Genomic DNA, 16,975 nt, shown 5'->3' with positions numbered 1-16,975 from the left:
AAATAATCTCATTCTTCTTAAAATAATTCAGTTGCGGCAACACTACATTTTCACTACCAAAAGCAACTGTTCCTACAGATACTATTTCTCATGTAGAACCCATCTAGAATATATAGCTTTGTGCTGATTCCTCCAATTAGCTAATTTTTGAATATATTATTAACTAAACAATATAGTGTACTTGTGTTTCATTGACAGTATAGTCTTTCATTCAGTAAAATTCATTCAGTTTGCCATTCTGATTATCTATGTTATATTCATAGCATAAGTCACAATAAGCAGACTAGATTACAAAGTTACACACTGTATTTCAACAATATTTTAGCGAATTATGCTAACAATAACTCCTGAACTTAACAGTCTATTAAATGGAGTTCTGATCACCAACACCCAAAGTTGCAGTCATCAAGTCAGGGAAGGATCTTCTTCCACATCTTAACTTAGATCAAAACTCAGGGTACTCAGGCACATTGGGGATAATTTTTGTACTTTCTGTGTGTTTCTGATGCTTTTAGTAAGGTCCTTACTTTTAATTTTCATTACAGGTTACCTGTATTTACAAATTAATTGACAAGCATAACACTTAAGTTAATTTTATAAACTTACTCTTTTCCAGGATTCTTTCAGGAACAAGAAAATTAACAGTTATGATCTGCTTTATGCCCATTTGAAAACATTACAAAGCTTCCTTTAAAGTACCCATTAAGAAATTTTCCAAATAAGGCCCTTGCAGAGTTCCCAAACAGGGGAACCAGTTGTTTCATCATTTTCAAGCCTTTGGAGGAGAGGAGGTCTAATCTGTGTTAAGTGTGTGGCTGAGGTGCCTCTTCTAAGTTTTGTGGAAAGGTCCCTTATTCAAGCTTCAAAAGACATAAATGAGCATGATACTCAGAGCCTGGCATTGAACCAGGACACTGTACACACAAGCTCCGGAACTGTTGATGTGAAGCAGGAACACCTGAGACAATTCATATTCTAATGTGTACAGCAAATAGTCTAAGGTCTGAGCTATGGAGTTTTAATTTAGATGTGTAGTGGAGTCTTAAGACTCTAGTAAGATTTCCTATTATGAAGTCATAATAATTAGCACCATAGTATATGAAGCATCCACTCTGGATTCAGTTTTAACTAGCTAATGATTGCTCTAAGTTGGCTGCTAGAGCAAAGAATACTGAAATTTCCTGTTATGCATTTTGGTACTCTTTTCCTGTCACCCCCCAACTACCTATTCCCTATTTAATGGTAGCTGAGAAATATCAAATAAGTTTAAGTGTTATTTGGACTTTTTTTTTTAATTAAAAAAAAACATTCATCAAAGATGGGGGTAAAAAAAACCCCCAAAATAGTGTATTAAAGTTTCACTTGACAATACTATCACAACAGTGCATGATCTGCTAGGAACAACACTGAGAAATCCTGATTGTGATATGCACATTCCCCATCAGGTTTTCTGTAACAGATCTCTGACACATAGTAACAAGTACTGCAAGGTATACAGGAGAAAAAACAGACACAAAAAATGCAAACTTGACCAAAATTCCTGTTGGAGCATCCTTTTTAGAAGAAAAGCTGTATTTAAGAATTTACAAGGGTGCCAGACCTGTTAAAAGCTGTTCCTTACCCTAACACAAGATGTAATACTTCTTTGCAATATGCATGGACTTCAAGAGTTGAAAGCAAGTTCTAAATAGTGTACATAATTTCCATACACAGCAGGTAGCGAAGCAAGGGAAGAAGTGACAGAGTTCCCCTCATTAAAGAGATGCACAAAAGAGAACGGTTACGCAGTGTTAGCATAGTGAAGATCTCTGCCACAGGGATGTTGCGGCTATTAAACAGCTTAAATGTTCACGGCACTTTGTTAATTAGTGCATACAGCTTTTAAGCATTAACTGTGTTTTAAAAGGTTCTTTTCTAAAAGTAACACAGTCATTATTCCCCAGTGGGGATGGAAGAGGTTGATAAGGTTTCAGCCATTTCATCTTCATCAATAAAATATGCAGCTTAATTCCACTGGATAAAAACTGGGTTTTGTTCAATAAATTACCTATATAGTTAGTTAAAATTGAAGCTTTCTACAGTCTCTCTCAAAAAAAGCTGAATCACAGCTATCATGTGTTAGTGTTTTTTAACAAACTCTTTTGAGCTTGTTCTACCCAGGAGCCTGTCCCTGGAATTCATGCTTTGGCCGTCATATGCTTAGCATTTAAGGTTATTTACAGGACAGAAATAATGGTCTCATACTCCCTGATACAACAGAGAGAAATCCATCACCAATTAAATTCAGTAATTCGATACACCTCATCTTTCCCTCAGTTTTCCATTACTGTGGGGAAAAGAAAAAAAGGAGAGTACAATGTAAGTTTTATTAAACAGTGATAATAGTAAGAATTTGTATCGAATACAGACATTACAGAAGATATTTGACTACTGACTTAGCAGTGAAACAGAATTAGTTGACCCAAGAATGCGTTCAAATGGAGCAGTCATGGCAACAAAAATGTGGTCCTAAGAAAATTCACCTCAGAAAATATACAAAACAGATGAATAGAGAATAAAATATTAGTGCAGAAAACAACTTTAACCCTAAGATAGCTTCTGCCTGGTTAACATGCTACTCAGTGAAAACTTTAAAATATATACAACTTATAATGATGTTGGCCTAAATAGAAAAAAACGTGCATTTTTGTGCATTAATATATGTGCTTATCTGTAAAATTAATCTGTAAAGAAAAACTACCAACTTCAGATGTTTGTAAGTGGAATTGCTAATCATGGTCTTATTTTTTTTTTAAAAGTGTTTCCAACATTATTATAACATCCAACATCTGTATTTGGTATGTCTAATCAGTACTTTGTTGAAACTCCTTACAGCTCAGCTTCTTCTTTCTTGTTAAAATGGTTTTCAGGCTACCAAATAATAGGAGAAAAGTTATTTCCCCAACAAGCAAAGATTTGCTTTTACACTGCATGTAAGTATAATGGGCTTAATGGAGTGAACAGAAACAAGTATGCAAAAAAAGCATGCAACTTCCCTGCAGTTGCATACTTCTCCATGACATGAGAACTAAACTGCATATTATAACTCTGGATCTGAGTATCAGATGACCTTTCCCCATGGTTCATGTACCCACTTAGCACAGGTTCATGTTCTTAATTTGAGAGAGCAGCCATGAAAGCAGATGAAAGATAACTCATAAGGAAGCCATCCAGAACCAGAAGAGCATCTGGTTCCATTTCATGACTGAACTTCTGAGTAGTAAGAGGTAGTAATGAAGAACTATCTTTGACTATGATGCCCAATGTTTTCCATAGAATTACTGGCCTTTCCAGAGAAGGAAAGCTTTTGTCTTCTGACCTGATTAAATGATTCAGATAGAACTTCATTGAATAGAACCACTTTTCAAGTCTATGGTATTGTTTCCAGATACTGGTATTATTTTATAGGAACACGAAAATACTCTCTAGTCTTTAAAAAGCAAAACTACTACAAAATAGCTGCAAAACTTAAGTTACTTCTTATTCATACTCCTTATTCCTACTAGACATATCAAAGATAGACATATCAATGCCTTACTTTTACTCTTTCTAGTCAATGACAAACACTGCTTTTGTATTATTTGCATGTTCAATAACCCTTTGGAAGACAAATTAAACATGGCACAATGATACTCCTTTAGTTCTTCAAAACCCTTTTTCTTTCATAGAAAATGACATATTAAATAATGAAACAAAAAAAATTGCCAGCATACCCTTCAAAGAGACATATTCTTTGACCCAGTGATCCAGACTAAAGCCTTGAAGTTTTTGCACAAGAATGTTGCATGAAGGATGCTCAGACAAAGCAGACACTAGAGATGTTAGAAGGCTGTGTAATCCTCATCTCAGACACTCCTCCTTCAAATATCCAGTAGAGATAGCACTACCAAGCACCAAACAAAAAGGCTTGCAGAAGAAATCCAAACCCTAACCCTAATCCAAACTCTATCCTAAAACCAAAATAAATCTACACAGGGATAAGAGTGCAATTACTGTCATTGATTCAACTATGTTTCACTTTATTTGAGGTCCTGGGCTACCTGCAAAGTGTATAGTTTTCTAAAGTGAAAAAAATATCTCAAGCTGAGATTTAGTAATATAGCAGTATTTACTGCTCTTACAAGACAGCTAAAGGTGATGGCAATGTCTTTACTTGGACTGTAAAGAGTTACAGAAAGGTTCTTTACTGTGGGATTAACTTCTTGCCTGCAGTCTTACAGAAAGCTCTTTATCAGTATCCAGTCAACTGGGTTTTCTAAACCACTGCAAGCTTCGTTAGACTACAACTGCTTATAAAAACAAGTTGTAGCAAGCAGTACAGGCTGAACTGAGCTAAGATATTCCAACTGAAGAAGAATTTACTCGCCAAACAGCAGAACACAGTGAATTTACAGTACTGAAAATTTGTACAGAGCTAGATAATCTGGTAACTACACAAAGGATAACAGAATCTGGTTGGACAAGACCTTTATGATCATCAACAAGTCCAACATTCAGTCAAATTTTACCAAGTCCAGTTCTAAACCATGAGCACCGTAACTACAAGCCTTTTAAACACCTCAGGGATGGTGATTCAACCACCTCCTTGGGCTACCTATTCCAGTGCTTAATAACTCTTTCAGTGAAGAAGTTTCTTCTCATACCTAATCTAAACCTCCCCTAGCACAATTTGAGAACATTTCCTCTTGTTCTGTCACTTGTTATTGGAGAGAACACCCACACTTTCACTAGAATCTCATTTCAGGTTGTTGTAGAAAGTGAAAAAGTCTCCCTCCAGCCCTCTTTTCTCCAGACTCAACAATGTCAATTCCCTCAGATGCTCTTCACAAGAGATATTCTCCAGAACCCTCCATGTTCTCCCTCTCCAAAGCAGGTGACCATACTTTGCTCACACATACCTACACCTGAGCTTGTACTGTATTAAAGACCAAATGCAACTACTAGCCAAAACTATAGAGAAGGAACTGTCAAACAGTTTAAATTAAAACAAAAAAAATTACAGTTTAGAAATAAATATGTGTTCTAGCAGACTAGTATGGTGTACATGAAGTGGGAAGGTTTATCATAATTTAATTAAAAAACTGTATTTCACACTAGATGTTTTTTATGAGTTCTGCAGGAAAAACGCAGATTCACAAACTACCAGTGACCACAAAGGCCTTGAAGTACTTAACTCTATGCAAGTCCACTCTTCAGTTTTATTAAGTAAGTATGTATGTATGTTTACTTGTAAACAGTCTTGTCTTGAATATTTCACTTCTATTGAAAGAATGGATTTATTTTTTAAGTAACTTTGGAATTTGGTTTTATACTTTAAATACCTTCTGCACCAGGAACCTGTATGAAGTGTCCACCATCAAAAACTGCAGATGACTGAAGGCAAACTAAAGCATCAGTATTGCATGTGAAGTGAAATGAGAGGAAAAGATACACCGCATTAAATATTTTATAAGCCACCAGCAAAAAACTCTATTAAATCTTGAATCCCAAGTACAACAGAGTTCAAATAAGGTGGTCAGCTGCTTAGTTGACACAACTGTGATGGAGGAAAGTACCTCTCCAAACCACAGGCTTCATACACAAGGCAATTTTGACCAAAGATCTGCAAAGTAAAAAGGTAGAAAAAACACTTTAATTAACCTCATTTTACCTAAATGGCTTGACTGTACATTTCTATTTTTTTTTTCACTATTCCAAAACAAAATGAAAGCTGGTGATCTAATTGAGAGAAAAAATAAAAAGAAGGGATTCAACATACAAGAGAGAAATTTGGTATTAAAGGAAGGAAACAGGTGGTGCTGGTAACTCTGAATTTTCACACATATTTCTGGTACCATACACCCTTTCAGTATGAGAACTCAATTACAGGGCCATACATATAAGGCACACTAAAATTTTTAAGTAACAGTCCTCATCTGAAGAGAAATGTTGGGCCGAACTGAATCTTTTATGGCAACCAGTTGAATAAATACTGCAAGCAGAGTGGATTAAATGAGTAAAAGATTATTCTAAACTCCTTTATCCCATTAAGTTACCTTAGGAATAGCTTGAGCTCACCCTCAAGGAATAACCCACAATGGGTTAACAGCATTTTGAAAAACAAAACACAGAGCATCCACTTATTATCTAGAAGAGTGGTAATGCTTGGAGAATTCTTGGCTCAACAGTAGTTTCAAGAAAATGAAATCTAGTAAGCCTGTCTTTAATAACTGCATAGTTTGCCAAGTGTTTTTCTTCACAGAGTTGCAAAAACAGCTCCTATACACAGTCTTCTTCAAATGCAATGTCACATTGTCTCAAATGACATTTTATGACACATTACTGATTTGTTTTTCAGAAAAGAGTATTATATACCCTCAGTTGTTGGGCAAGGCAACTAGCAATGATCACACTTGAAAAAACACATTCAAGCTTGATTTGCTGTCCTTTGTTTCATAGCACTGTAGACTATCAAGTTCAGATTTGAAGATGTTTCATCATTCCAGGCCATTTTTCACTTGTTTGTGTATTTTATTTTGAGCTTCATTATTATCTCTGTTTATCACAGTAAAGTTTATGCTTTTCTAACCAAAGATTATACAATTTCACTAAATTTCTAAGCCTAGCCAAAGCTGGGATCTTGGTGCAGGTGAATGAACTGACTCCATCCTGAAAATACTGTGGGATGTTTGCTAATAACACAGTCTTTTAGAAAAAATGGGATGGATCATTTCTGCAGCTTCTTCTGTACTTCTGCTGAAGTGGTTAACCTTCCAATAATCTGCTGCTCCAGTAATGAAAGTTATAACATTTCCAGTAATGAAAGTTTAGGACTAACGCTACCTCTGGACAGCCAAGAGAAAGCTGCTTAAGATTCTTGATACTGATTTTACAACTGTTATTATAACCAGAGAATCGCTTAAGTTGGAAAAGACCCAGAGATTGACACCCACCTGGCTACAACCTCCTTCCAGATAGTTTTGGAGAGTGATAAGGTCTCCCCTCAGCCTGTTTTTCTCCAGACTAAACAACTCCAGTTCCCTTAGCCACTCCTCTTAAGACTTGTGCTCCAGAGCCGTCACCAGCTTTGTTGCCTGTCTTTGGACATGCTCCAGTACCTCAACCTTGTTAGTGGGAGGCCCAAAACCTTTGAGATGGAGCCAAATACAAGAGTACAACCACTTCTATAGGTCTACATACCACAGTGTTTCTGATACAAGCCCGGATGCTGTTGGTATTCTTGGCCAACTGGGCACACTCTTACTGGGCACACACTTACTCACCTGGGTGTTGCCCAGCACCCTCGGGTCCTTTGTTACTGGGCAGCTTTCCAGCCACTCTTCCCCAGGCCTGTAGCATTGCACTGGGCCTAAGTTGCAGGACCTGTTGTTGTGGCCCAAGTGCAGGACTCATCACTTGGCCTTGTTGAACCTCATACCACTGGCCTTGGCCCATTCCTCCAGCCTGTTGAGATCTCTCTGTTGAGCTTTCTTACACTCAGCTCCCACCCAACTTGTTGTTGACTGCAGACTTACAGAGGGTGCACTCGTTCCACTCATCCAGATCTGTGATAAAGACACTACAGAGAACTCACCCCAATATGAACTCCTGGGCAACACCACTTCTGACCAGTTGGAACCTGATTTTCACCACAGGCCTATGGGCCTGACCTTCCAGTTTTTTACACAGTGAAGAGTTAGACCATCTAAGCCAAGAGAAGTCAGTTTCTCCTGAAGAATGGTATGGGATAAATTGTCCAAGATATTACTAAAGTCCAGGTAAACAGCACCCACACTTTTCCCTCATTCATGAAAACCATTTATTAATATGTTTTGGCTTAGGCTGCTGCAGTATACTGCACCTAGTGCTCCTCTTGAACATCATCTGAAAACTTTGAACTGCTCATCCTCAAAAATGTTTTCATATTTTCTGTGCCAAATTTGGTTGATTCAAGTTACCTTTAGTGAGTTAGGTAGGGCTTGTTTACAGTCAGAAGGAAACTGCCCTTCTGTTTAAGTTCAGTACTAAGACTTCTTGACTGCAAAGAAGGTTAATACCATTACAGAGAAAATTTCAAAAGGAGTTGAAATGTCAGTAGCATCATTGTGGTTTGCCTGTCATGCTTGTAATAACATCCCTAAATGTTCTCACAATGCTGCAAAACCAGCAAAACTTTAGTACCATTTCAATAGCACTTGAATACTATAGTCTGTGTAGCAATTCATCCTATTTTATCTTGGCCTGATACAGAAAAAAAAGACATCTGTGAGATGGCTGCAACTAAGAGCTGATCCTTAACCAAAGTTCCAAAATGTTTCTAGCATCTCCCCAGCAACCAAACCTTATAAATTGCTCTTGAAGTAATTTCTGCTTTGAGCTACAGCATATACGTTATCATTGCAATATTCTACTTTAGAGATGCTATGGCTATTTTCTGGCAGTTTTTCTAATTTTGAAATGCTTTTGCAATGGTGTTACAATTTAACCACTACGAAGTCCTTTAGCTCACAAGTATTTGGGGCTAACTTAGTACTGTTCCTTACAATTGCAGACAGCAACTTTCACAAAAGTGCTTAGCCTGTAGAAACTCCAGGCTAGACACCCACAATGCAGCCTCACCAGCACTGACTGGGAAGCCTGCTTAAAGCACACATGATAAACTGGATGACTTTTAGCTACCAAAAACAGTATCTGTGTACCCTACTTACAATGACTGAAACAAATTGCAGTAATTTAAAACAGTTCAAGCCTCCATTTTCGGCAAAACCAATGAAGCATTTTATAATGATGGTGGAAGTTATGTTATTCCATACACACAATCAGTTAAATCATTTGGAACACTACCTGAGGGAGAACTGCTGCTGACAGCCTTTGTCCACTATAGCCCAAATTTCCTAATGCAAACAGGGTCTTGAGAGACTACTTTTCACCCAGCTATTTGTCCAGACACTTGGAATATGATTTAAGTGGTGGCCAGAGATTCACAGTGTGATGCAAGACTGTATTTTTGTTAGCTCTGTTAAATTTTTGGATTTAACTGTTTATTAAAGATTATTTTATTCAATGTATTCACTGAAAACAGTAACAGGAGGCAAATATCTGATCTGTTGAACGTGTTCTATATAAGATGAGAATTTAATGGCTTTTATATTTAATAGCCTTGCTTTTTTCTATTATGAAAAATTAATGTGTTCTGAACTACTGTATTTTCTACTATATCATTAGAACTCATTTTTCTGTAGTATTCAACCCATGCTGGGCTGCAGTAGGAAGGTGACTGACTGCTTAATAATCCAGTTTCAGGATGCTCTTCTCCCTTCTATTTCACGTTTCCCAAGACAAGAATTTTCTCATCATTTACAGAACCAAATGCAATTCCAGATAATTCAAATAAATCTCTTTTGATCAAATTCTATCATAGGCTTTCACACACAGGAATACAAGGTCTATAATAAGTACTGGAAATAGATCAATTTAAGTACAATGTGCACTTAAAAGTTTTCAATAACAGCAGTTTTGCTCTACTAGCCTGGTTAATATCAACTGACAAAAGAGCTGCCTTTCAAAATCACTTACAAAGAAATAAAGCAAACAAGGCTAACCTTATCCCATTCTCCTTTTGCTTTTATTTTCTAATATGCACGTAAAACCTATCCACAGGGTGATGGCAGGTGGGGTTTTTAAACGTGCTTTCCTGTTTGTTTAAAAAAAAAAAAAGCATATTAAAGCCAACAAATCTTTCAAAAAATATTTCCAATGATAGGATACACACATCTGGCAGTAACACAAGAGGAGGGGTCTTTTTAATTAAACACTAAATATCAGCGTGTAGAATACATTTAATTACGTCTTGAATTGAAATAACAGGTTATTTATGCTTAGTTACCTTTTAAAAAACAGAAATTTAATGTAATGTGTTAAATTACTATTAATGGATTGTAGACATACCCTTAAAAATGTAGACATATTCTTTAAAATTAAGAAGTGTATTGCAACAACCTACAATTAGCTAATATAGTACTCTTCTTTTCCATGAGGTTTAACTGGGAATAGACAAATCAATTCAAATATAACATGCAGTTAAAAGTTTTTGGTAACTTTAAGAGTTAAACAATAACTTTCAGTGTTAAAAACCTTCACATGGCACTTGGAAAACTTTTCCTAATCCTAAAAGAGTTGAAAACCACATCAAATGTCTTTGTGAAGGCCTTCCTCACTAATGAGATATAAATTTTTGCCCTTTAATAGAATATCAATTATTGGATAGTCTATGGTATCTTCTCCAAAACTTAGCTGAATTTACAAATGAAAATTTTAAAATACTACTCTACTTATATATAATTTTGCTTTAGGCCCTACAACAATCGGAAAAATAAAATATTGTGCATCTATAATGTGCTCTTCCATGCACTATATTTGAGGAAAATACTGTTCAGTTTGCCATTTAATCTAAACTTGGTAGAATTTAGGATAAAATAACCATTTAGATACATTCTATGTATTGAAATTAAACAACATTTTTGATGGCTCCAACTACCAGATCTCAAAAAACCCCAATCTCCAATAACTGTTATATGAATGTTTTCAACTCAATGAGAACATTATAATGACATTAGAAATACACACTTCACTCATGATTCATTTACAGGAACAGACAGAAGAGAATACTTCGACTTCAGAGTAGTAGAATGTTCACTCAACTGGAAGTATAAACTCTATAGGTAGACAGAGTGACGCATAACTCTAGCTCAGAATAATGTAGATTTAAACACAAAATGGAAGACAGCAGAGTATTTATTTTGTGGGCCTGTTTTTGCAGTCTAGTCTCTTTCAGATCTGTGCATCCAACACCTGAGGTCACAACAGGGAAACGTAATACTGTAAATCTAAGCATTATAAGAATTCTATTTAGATTTATTTTTTTAAAGTTAAAGAACAGTGCTACACCAATCAAGTGCAATTCATAGTATATCTGGGGAAATTCAGGTCTCTTGACTTTGTGAATCTCATTTACATAGCGAGTCATGAATTTTAATATGTTAAATAAAATTTCCTGAATGCCATGTTATGCGATTAGAGTAGCAAATCATGTTCACTAGAATACAGTACTATTTTCCCCCTAACTTTTAAACCTAAAATTATACATTTTTAAATTTAAAAAAAAAAAGCTTAGAAAAGAACATTTTTTTTTAACCTGTGAGTAGATTATTATTGCTACATGTTTATTAGAACGCATGAGGAAAAAAGCCCTAAAAAGTTGTGAAAGGAGGCATGTTTTATTCCAAGAGCAGGCTGAACATCAGTTGTTTCAACTTGGGGCTTTCCTTACAAATGTTCCATTAATAAATACAGATTCCAAATATTTCCTAGGTATTTAATACAACTTTAGGTATACAAGAAAGTACATACAACAGGAACTGTCTGGTACGTACAATAGGAATATTTTTTTTTTCCTGAATATTTAAAAGTGATATGAAAACCAATGAAGAGCATGCTTCTGCTGTGACGCATTCCCCACAGAAGTCTTTAAAAAATTATACTATTGAATAATGTAAACATAAGTGTCAGGTTGCATCTAGTGTAACAGACCACACATTATGGGAGAACTTACAAGAAAATATTGCCAAATTTCAGATCTGCTACTGATTAGCAGAAGAATGTTATGCATTTGTTCCTAGTTGTAATCTAACCTTCATGCATATTCAAAAGCTTGAGTGTATGTGCATAATGACGATAACCCTGCATGATGCTTCTTTACTCAGTTTCTTTAGCAATATGGGTCCTAATGAAGATAACTTCAGGAAGCTGGAAAATTCTGTATAATTTCACTGCACAGAAAATACAGTCAGATTTCAAAAAGAACAAACTTGTTGTAAATTACAGATCATACTGGTCCTTGGCAACAATACAATAATAATAAACAAGGTACTCATCGCTTTATATTGTTTAACACTCTGAAGACCCATATTTCCTTCACATCCTTATGTTTTACTTATGTTTCCCTTCTTAAAATGTATGAAGGATTGTTGCTTTGTAGTTCACATTTATACAGCTTTCCTAGAAGAACGCAGAATACCAAACTGAATGCCTGTTGTGCAGAAAAAAACCCTGAAGGCTGTATCATCGCAGTAAGCAGTAGAAAACCCTTACCAATTTTTCATCAACTGTGATGAGTTGCGTGTCTCGAGTTTGGTCCTGTGCCAGCCGCCATGTGGAAGTGCTCAGTGACCTGCGGTGCAAGACTTGAAGTTAAAAAATGATTCATGCAATGAGAAAATAGAGGCAGACAAATCTTACATAAACAAGTTACTTTAACAATATCCGTCTTGTAAAAAAAATTGAAGAGGCAGAGATGAGGGCACAAAAATCCTTTTTCTCCCCAATTAGTTCTGTCTGCTGAGTTTTTGGCAGACTCCCACTTAGCAGTTCACAACAGGCTGCACTTTATGTCAGCCTACAGGCTCTGTCACAGAGAGACTGCCAGTGGCAAGGACTGTACTGCTCTATATGAATGTACAGTAGCTGGTTTGTCACGAACAGGCAGAAAAATACAAGGCTGCTGCAAACATTCAGGAACACTGATCCTTAAAACGACGGCATCAGAGGAAAAAAAATCCTAGCTCCATTTGTAATAGTAAGGCTTCAATTCTACACTTCACCAACAGAATACTAAATAAATAAAAATTAAAAAAAACTCCAAACCAAACAAAACATCCCCCAAAAAACCTAAGCCAAGGAAAAAAAAATAAAAATCACCAACCAAAAATGACAGAACACAACAAAACAAACTAAGTTGAGATTTCAAATAAAATTCTCTGGTTTTGAGCGGTGAAGATCACAACTATTTTGCTTACTTTCTAAATCAGCATGGGCCAACTTATTGGTTTCCAAGAAATATTAATTGCAACAAATATGATTCATCTTTTTGTGTAACTACTAAACCTGTAAGGTTCACATGGAAACAGAGAATCTAATAATGATAATGATGATGATGATAATGATATTAATATTATTATTATTAATAATAATAATACAAATAAAATGTGCCCTAAGTTTGCACTATGTCAATAATTTCAAGATTGAGCCCTTTGAGTACAAATCATCTCTTGGCAAAATAATATAACAGCAAGTAAAAGAAGCTGAAAAACACAGCTGAGTTAATAGTGTGCTTCACATTTAATTAAGGTCATTTTAAACTAACGAAGCACAAAAACACCAGAATATAGACAACTGAACACCGTAAGGAACTAAGCCACTTTAATTTCAACTGTTCTACAGAAGACTACCCAATTTGGGAAGCCAGACATGCCTGCAGATGCAAATAAACTTTGAGATACAGCCTATGGGATACTTACAACCATATAATAGTAAATTGATGCTATCAGTAACATTGACCTAGTTTTTGAAGAAAACACCCATAAGTGCCTTTAAAAACATCACAGCTTTTAAAGCTCAGTTCTACAAATTTCAGACTACCTGCAATACTATCCAAACTATCACCTCCCTATATAAACTATAACTGATAAACAGCCAGTAATGCAAAAGGTGTCTCAGGACCAGGTAACTTGCATGTAACCATCCCAAACCTTAAGAATTTAAAAAAAGCTTATCTTCTACCACATTCTAATAAGCCATGGAAACACTGAAGACCAAAGTGGGGGAATATACTGCAAATCACAAGCATTTATGTCATCTCTTAAATTTCTCTCCAACTTTTGTTAATTCTGGTGTGAATGCATTTGAAGATAGGGACTTAATAATTTAATTGATCTAGCTGCACTGGATGTAGCACACTAACTCAGCATTCAATTTTCAGACAATATTAGCATAGTAAAGTTTTTAAAAAGTAGGACCTACATTAGAACAGAATCTGAAATTAGTGACTACAAAGCAAGCCACAAGAATCTTACAAAACTAAGAAACCAAAACAAAGTTCAGTTCAGTAATATTTCAAATGCAGATTTCCAAAAATCTCTTCTAACACAGATTACACTCTACTAAATTACTTTTAATTTACAATAAACTTCTCCACATTATGAAAACCACAAAGTCAGTAACAAAGTTTACAGAATCATCCAGCTTTGTGACATGGACAGACACACCTGTTCCTATGTAAAATTACAAAATCTGACTGCAAGGGAATTTTGGAAAAGATGAAGTTTCCCAGTGCAAGGGAACACTGGAATTTCATAAATGGTGGAATTATAACTACCCTGTTGACTCAAAAGCTCTGTCTCACAGAGCTTCTGACTCAACACAGCTCTTCTTTAATTTGTAGACATACATAATAAAAATATAACAGATACGATAGTGTGGTATGCTGCAAGGAACAGTTCTTAGATGGTCCTTATTGGAAAACACACTAATAGAAAAGTTATCCTAACAGCCTTCAGAACAGCAGCATTACATTTGCGTTCCAGTGGCAAGCAGCTGAAGCCACATGATTTCCAACCTTAAACTAGGCCAAAACCATTGAAATGGGAAAACGAGTTTCTTCCCTATTCCAGTAATTTTAGTATCCAAGTATTATTTTGCAGGTATTCTAGAACTCATGTGATACAGGGTTTACACTACTTAGTACATGACCAAAGAAGGATATTCAATTATTCAATCAAACTGGTCCTTTCTGAACTGAAAAGAATATAAACTATGAATTGAGAAGTTCTCTGAACCCTGCTCTGTGAAGAGGTCTGATGTATATGCAAAGATTTGAGAATGCCAGTATTTAAATAGTAAGACTCATCAGAATCAGAGGAAATATAGCACAAATCAGTTTGAGGTTGGTTTTGTGGGGTTTCCATATTTGTTTTGGTGGTTTTTCTGGTTTTGTTTTTTTTTTTTTAATTTGGAAAAGTATTGATTAGCTTTGAAAAGTGATGCCCTTCCAAATGTTTGCCACTCACCATTACGTCATTTGACATGATTATTACTCTGATTATTGCTCATTTTGGAAATTTCTGTATTTGCAGGGAAAAACCAAACCAAACCAAGACATTTCATAGTAACAGGGAAGAGCAGGTAAAAACCCCACCATATTAAATGTGGGCAGCATCTAAGTCTGAGATATCTCTCCAATGCATAAAGAGGAATCCAAACTTTCTGCACAAGATGTCTTTGTGAACTAGGATAAATTGTAAGACATGACATCTTAAAGCCATCCGTGATGTTTTAGCTCTTCTACAAAAGCAGGTGGATGGTCTGAAGTCAGCTTCTGCTCCTCTTCACCATTTTTCAAATTTCTCTCGAATATACCACTGTGGAAAAAGCTCAACTGTTACTAGGATTTGCAAACTTTTACATTTCTTAAACATCCAGCCTTCTGTCCACCCCTGGACTGCACTATGTAAAGAACATAGTTTCCTTAAGAACTTCCAATTTGAAAAGTGGTTTAAAACTGGCATTTGGCCTAGACTAGGAAGGCAAACCATAATTCATGGAGGTCTCAGTGTAAAAATATAAAAACCACCAGTTTTATTTTAAAGATGACAGGATGACGATTATTTCCATTTGTAGCTTAGAAATACCAGCAATTCTGAAAAATCATGCAATATGAAATACTATTTAGAAACTAATAGAAAATTTTACTTGATTGCAAGAGTGCTTGTTGATTTTTCAACAGGTTTCAATGCAAGCTTGCCCATAATGTCAGGCACCTAACTGAGAAGATTATCAGGAAACAGAACCCTTTCACACAGTCCTCTCTGTTAAACGCTAACAACACACATAATTTCATTACTCAAGTTTGCTCTAAATTTTGTATAAAATTCACAACACTTATTTTACCTTCAAATTAAATAAATATGCCATCCAAATTATTTAAGTGACCACTCAACTTAAACCTTTTATTTTGTCCTCAACAGTAAAGTAATTCTTTCAAAGTTCTCAATTAATATTTGCATCTGTACAAATCCACCTTGACCAGTAGGTAGTTTTTGTCATAGATAAAACTGCAGAAGTAGAAAACATGCTTTTCTCCTCCTTTCTTCTACTACTGACTTCTGGAAAGGTAATCTGCTTTCTTCCTTTGCCTTCTATTGACTGCTTCTGCACTTTTTTTACAAGTCAAAACATCTTTGGGTGAGTATTTAAGAGCAGTTAGTTTAATTTCTTACTCTGATCCAGGGCTAATCAAACTCTGATTTAAAATTACTGTACACAGAATAATTAAAATAATAAAGAAAATTCTAAAGTTCTGAAACTGTACAGCAAATTCTACATGGAATAGCTGGCAGCAATAAACTCTGCTACTTCTAGGCTCATTAAAGTCCTACTCAAAACAGATCAAAACTTCTTTCACAGTTACTATCTAATTAACTAAGTGTGATGAGGCTGGCCACAGGTCTACTGTGGATCTGCTCAAACATTTTTCTTATACAAAGCTCTCCCCAGTGATAAACAAACAAACTTTTAAATGTAAAAGCCTGGGTTTAACAGAACAGTTAAACTTTAAAAAAAATGTTCAAAACCATCTAGACAAAAGTAAAATTAAATTTTATTAAAATAAAAAAAAAAAAGGCACCCTTGCCCTTTATAATCTTGCAGATACATTCCTGCTGGGATAATGCTGGAAATTATGTGGCTAATGCAATCTGCAGCTTCTTGGACCGCAACCCACCTTTCATTAAGGCCTTCTAGTCCCTAAATTGTTTTTCTTTCATTAGCTATATGGCCTGGCTATATGGCTGGTAAAGATACCACATCTAACCCACAAGGACTCAGACAACAAAGTTCTCTCGCTGAGGTTTGTCTTTCTGGGACTCTTCCTTCAGATGCACCCAGCATCACATTCCTCCTCTACAAGCTTATTCCCTCTCTCAAAATTCCTAGTCACTCTTAGTGGAAGATTCCATCCCTGTTCCTTACAGGTTAGCCGCACAAATACAGAGTTGTCTTTGTGTTTCCACAAACTTAAGTAACTTGGAAAGAGAGTTTAGCAGCTTCTTTGGCCACAAAGAGA

The 16,975-nt window shown here is 35.7% G+C and overlaps 1 protein-coding gene across 1 annotated transcript in view; it reads right to left on the bottom strand.

Annotated features, from left to right (window-relative positions):
- The window catches only part of NDUFS4 (NADH:ubiquinone oxidoreductase subunit S4), a 46,756-nt gene that overhangs the window by 15,902 nt on the left and 13,879 nt on the right, over positions 1 to 16,975 (bottom strand). Inside the window, exon 2 of the mRNA XM_030467741.1 lies at positions 12,169 to 12,247. Within this exon, the coding sequence (XP_030323601.1) occupies positions 12,169 to 12,247 (79 nt within the window). The remainder of the gene's footprint in view (positions 1 to 12,168; positions 12,248 to 16,975) is intronic.

This window comes from Calypte anna, chromosome Z, assembly GCF_003957555.1.
Source record: "Calypte anna isolate BGI_N300 chromosome Z, bCalAnn1_v1.p, whole genome shotgun sequence".
NCBI classification, from domain to species: Eukaryota; Metazoa; Chordata; class Aves; order Apodiformes; family Trochilidae; genus Calypte; species Calypte anna.
The sequence above is the reverse complement of the archived record's forward strand: the minus strand, read 5'-3'. Positions and strand labels throughout refer to the sequence as shown.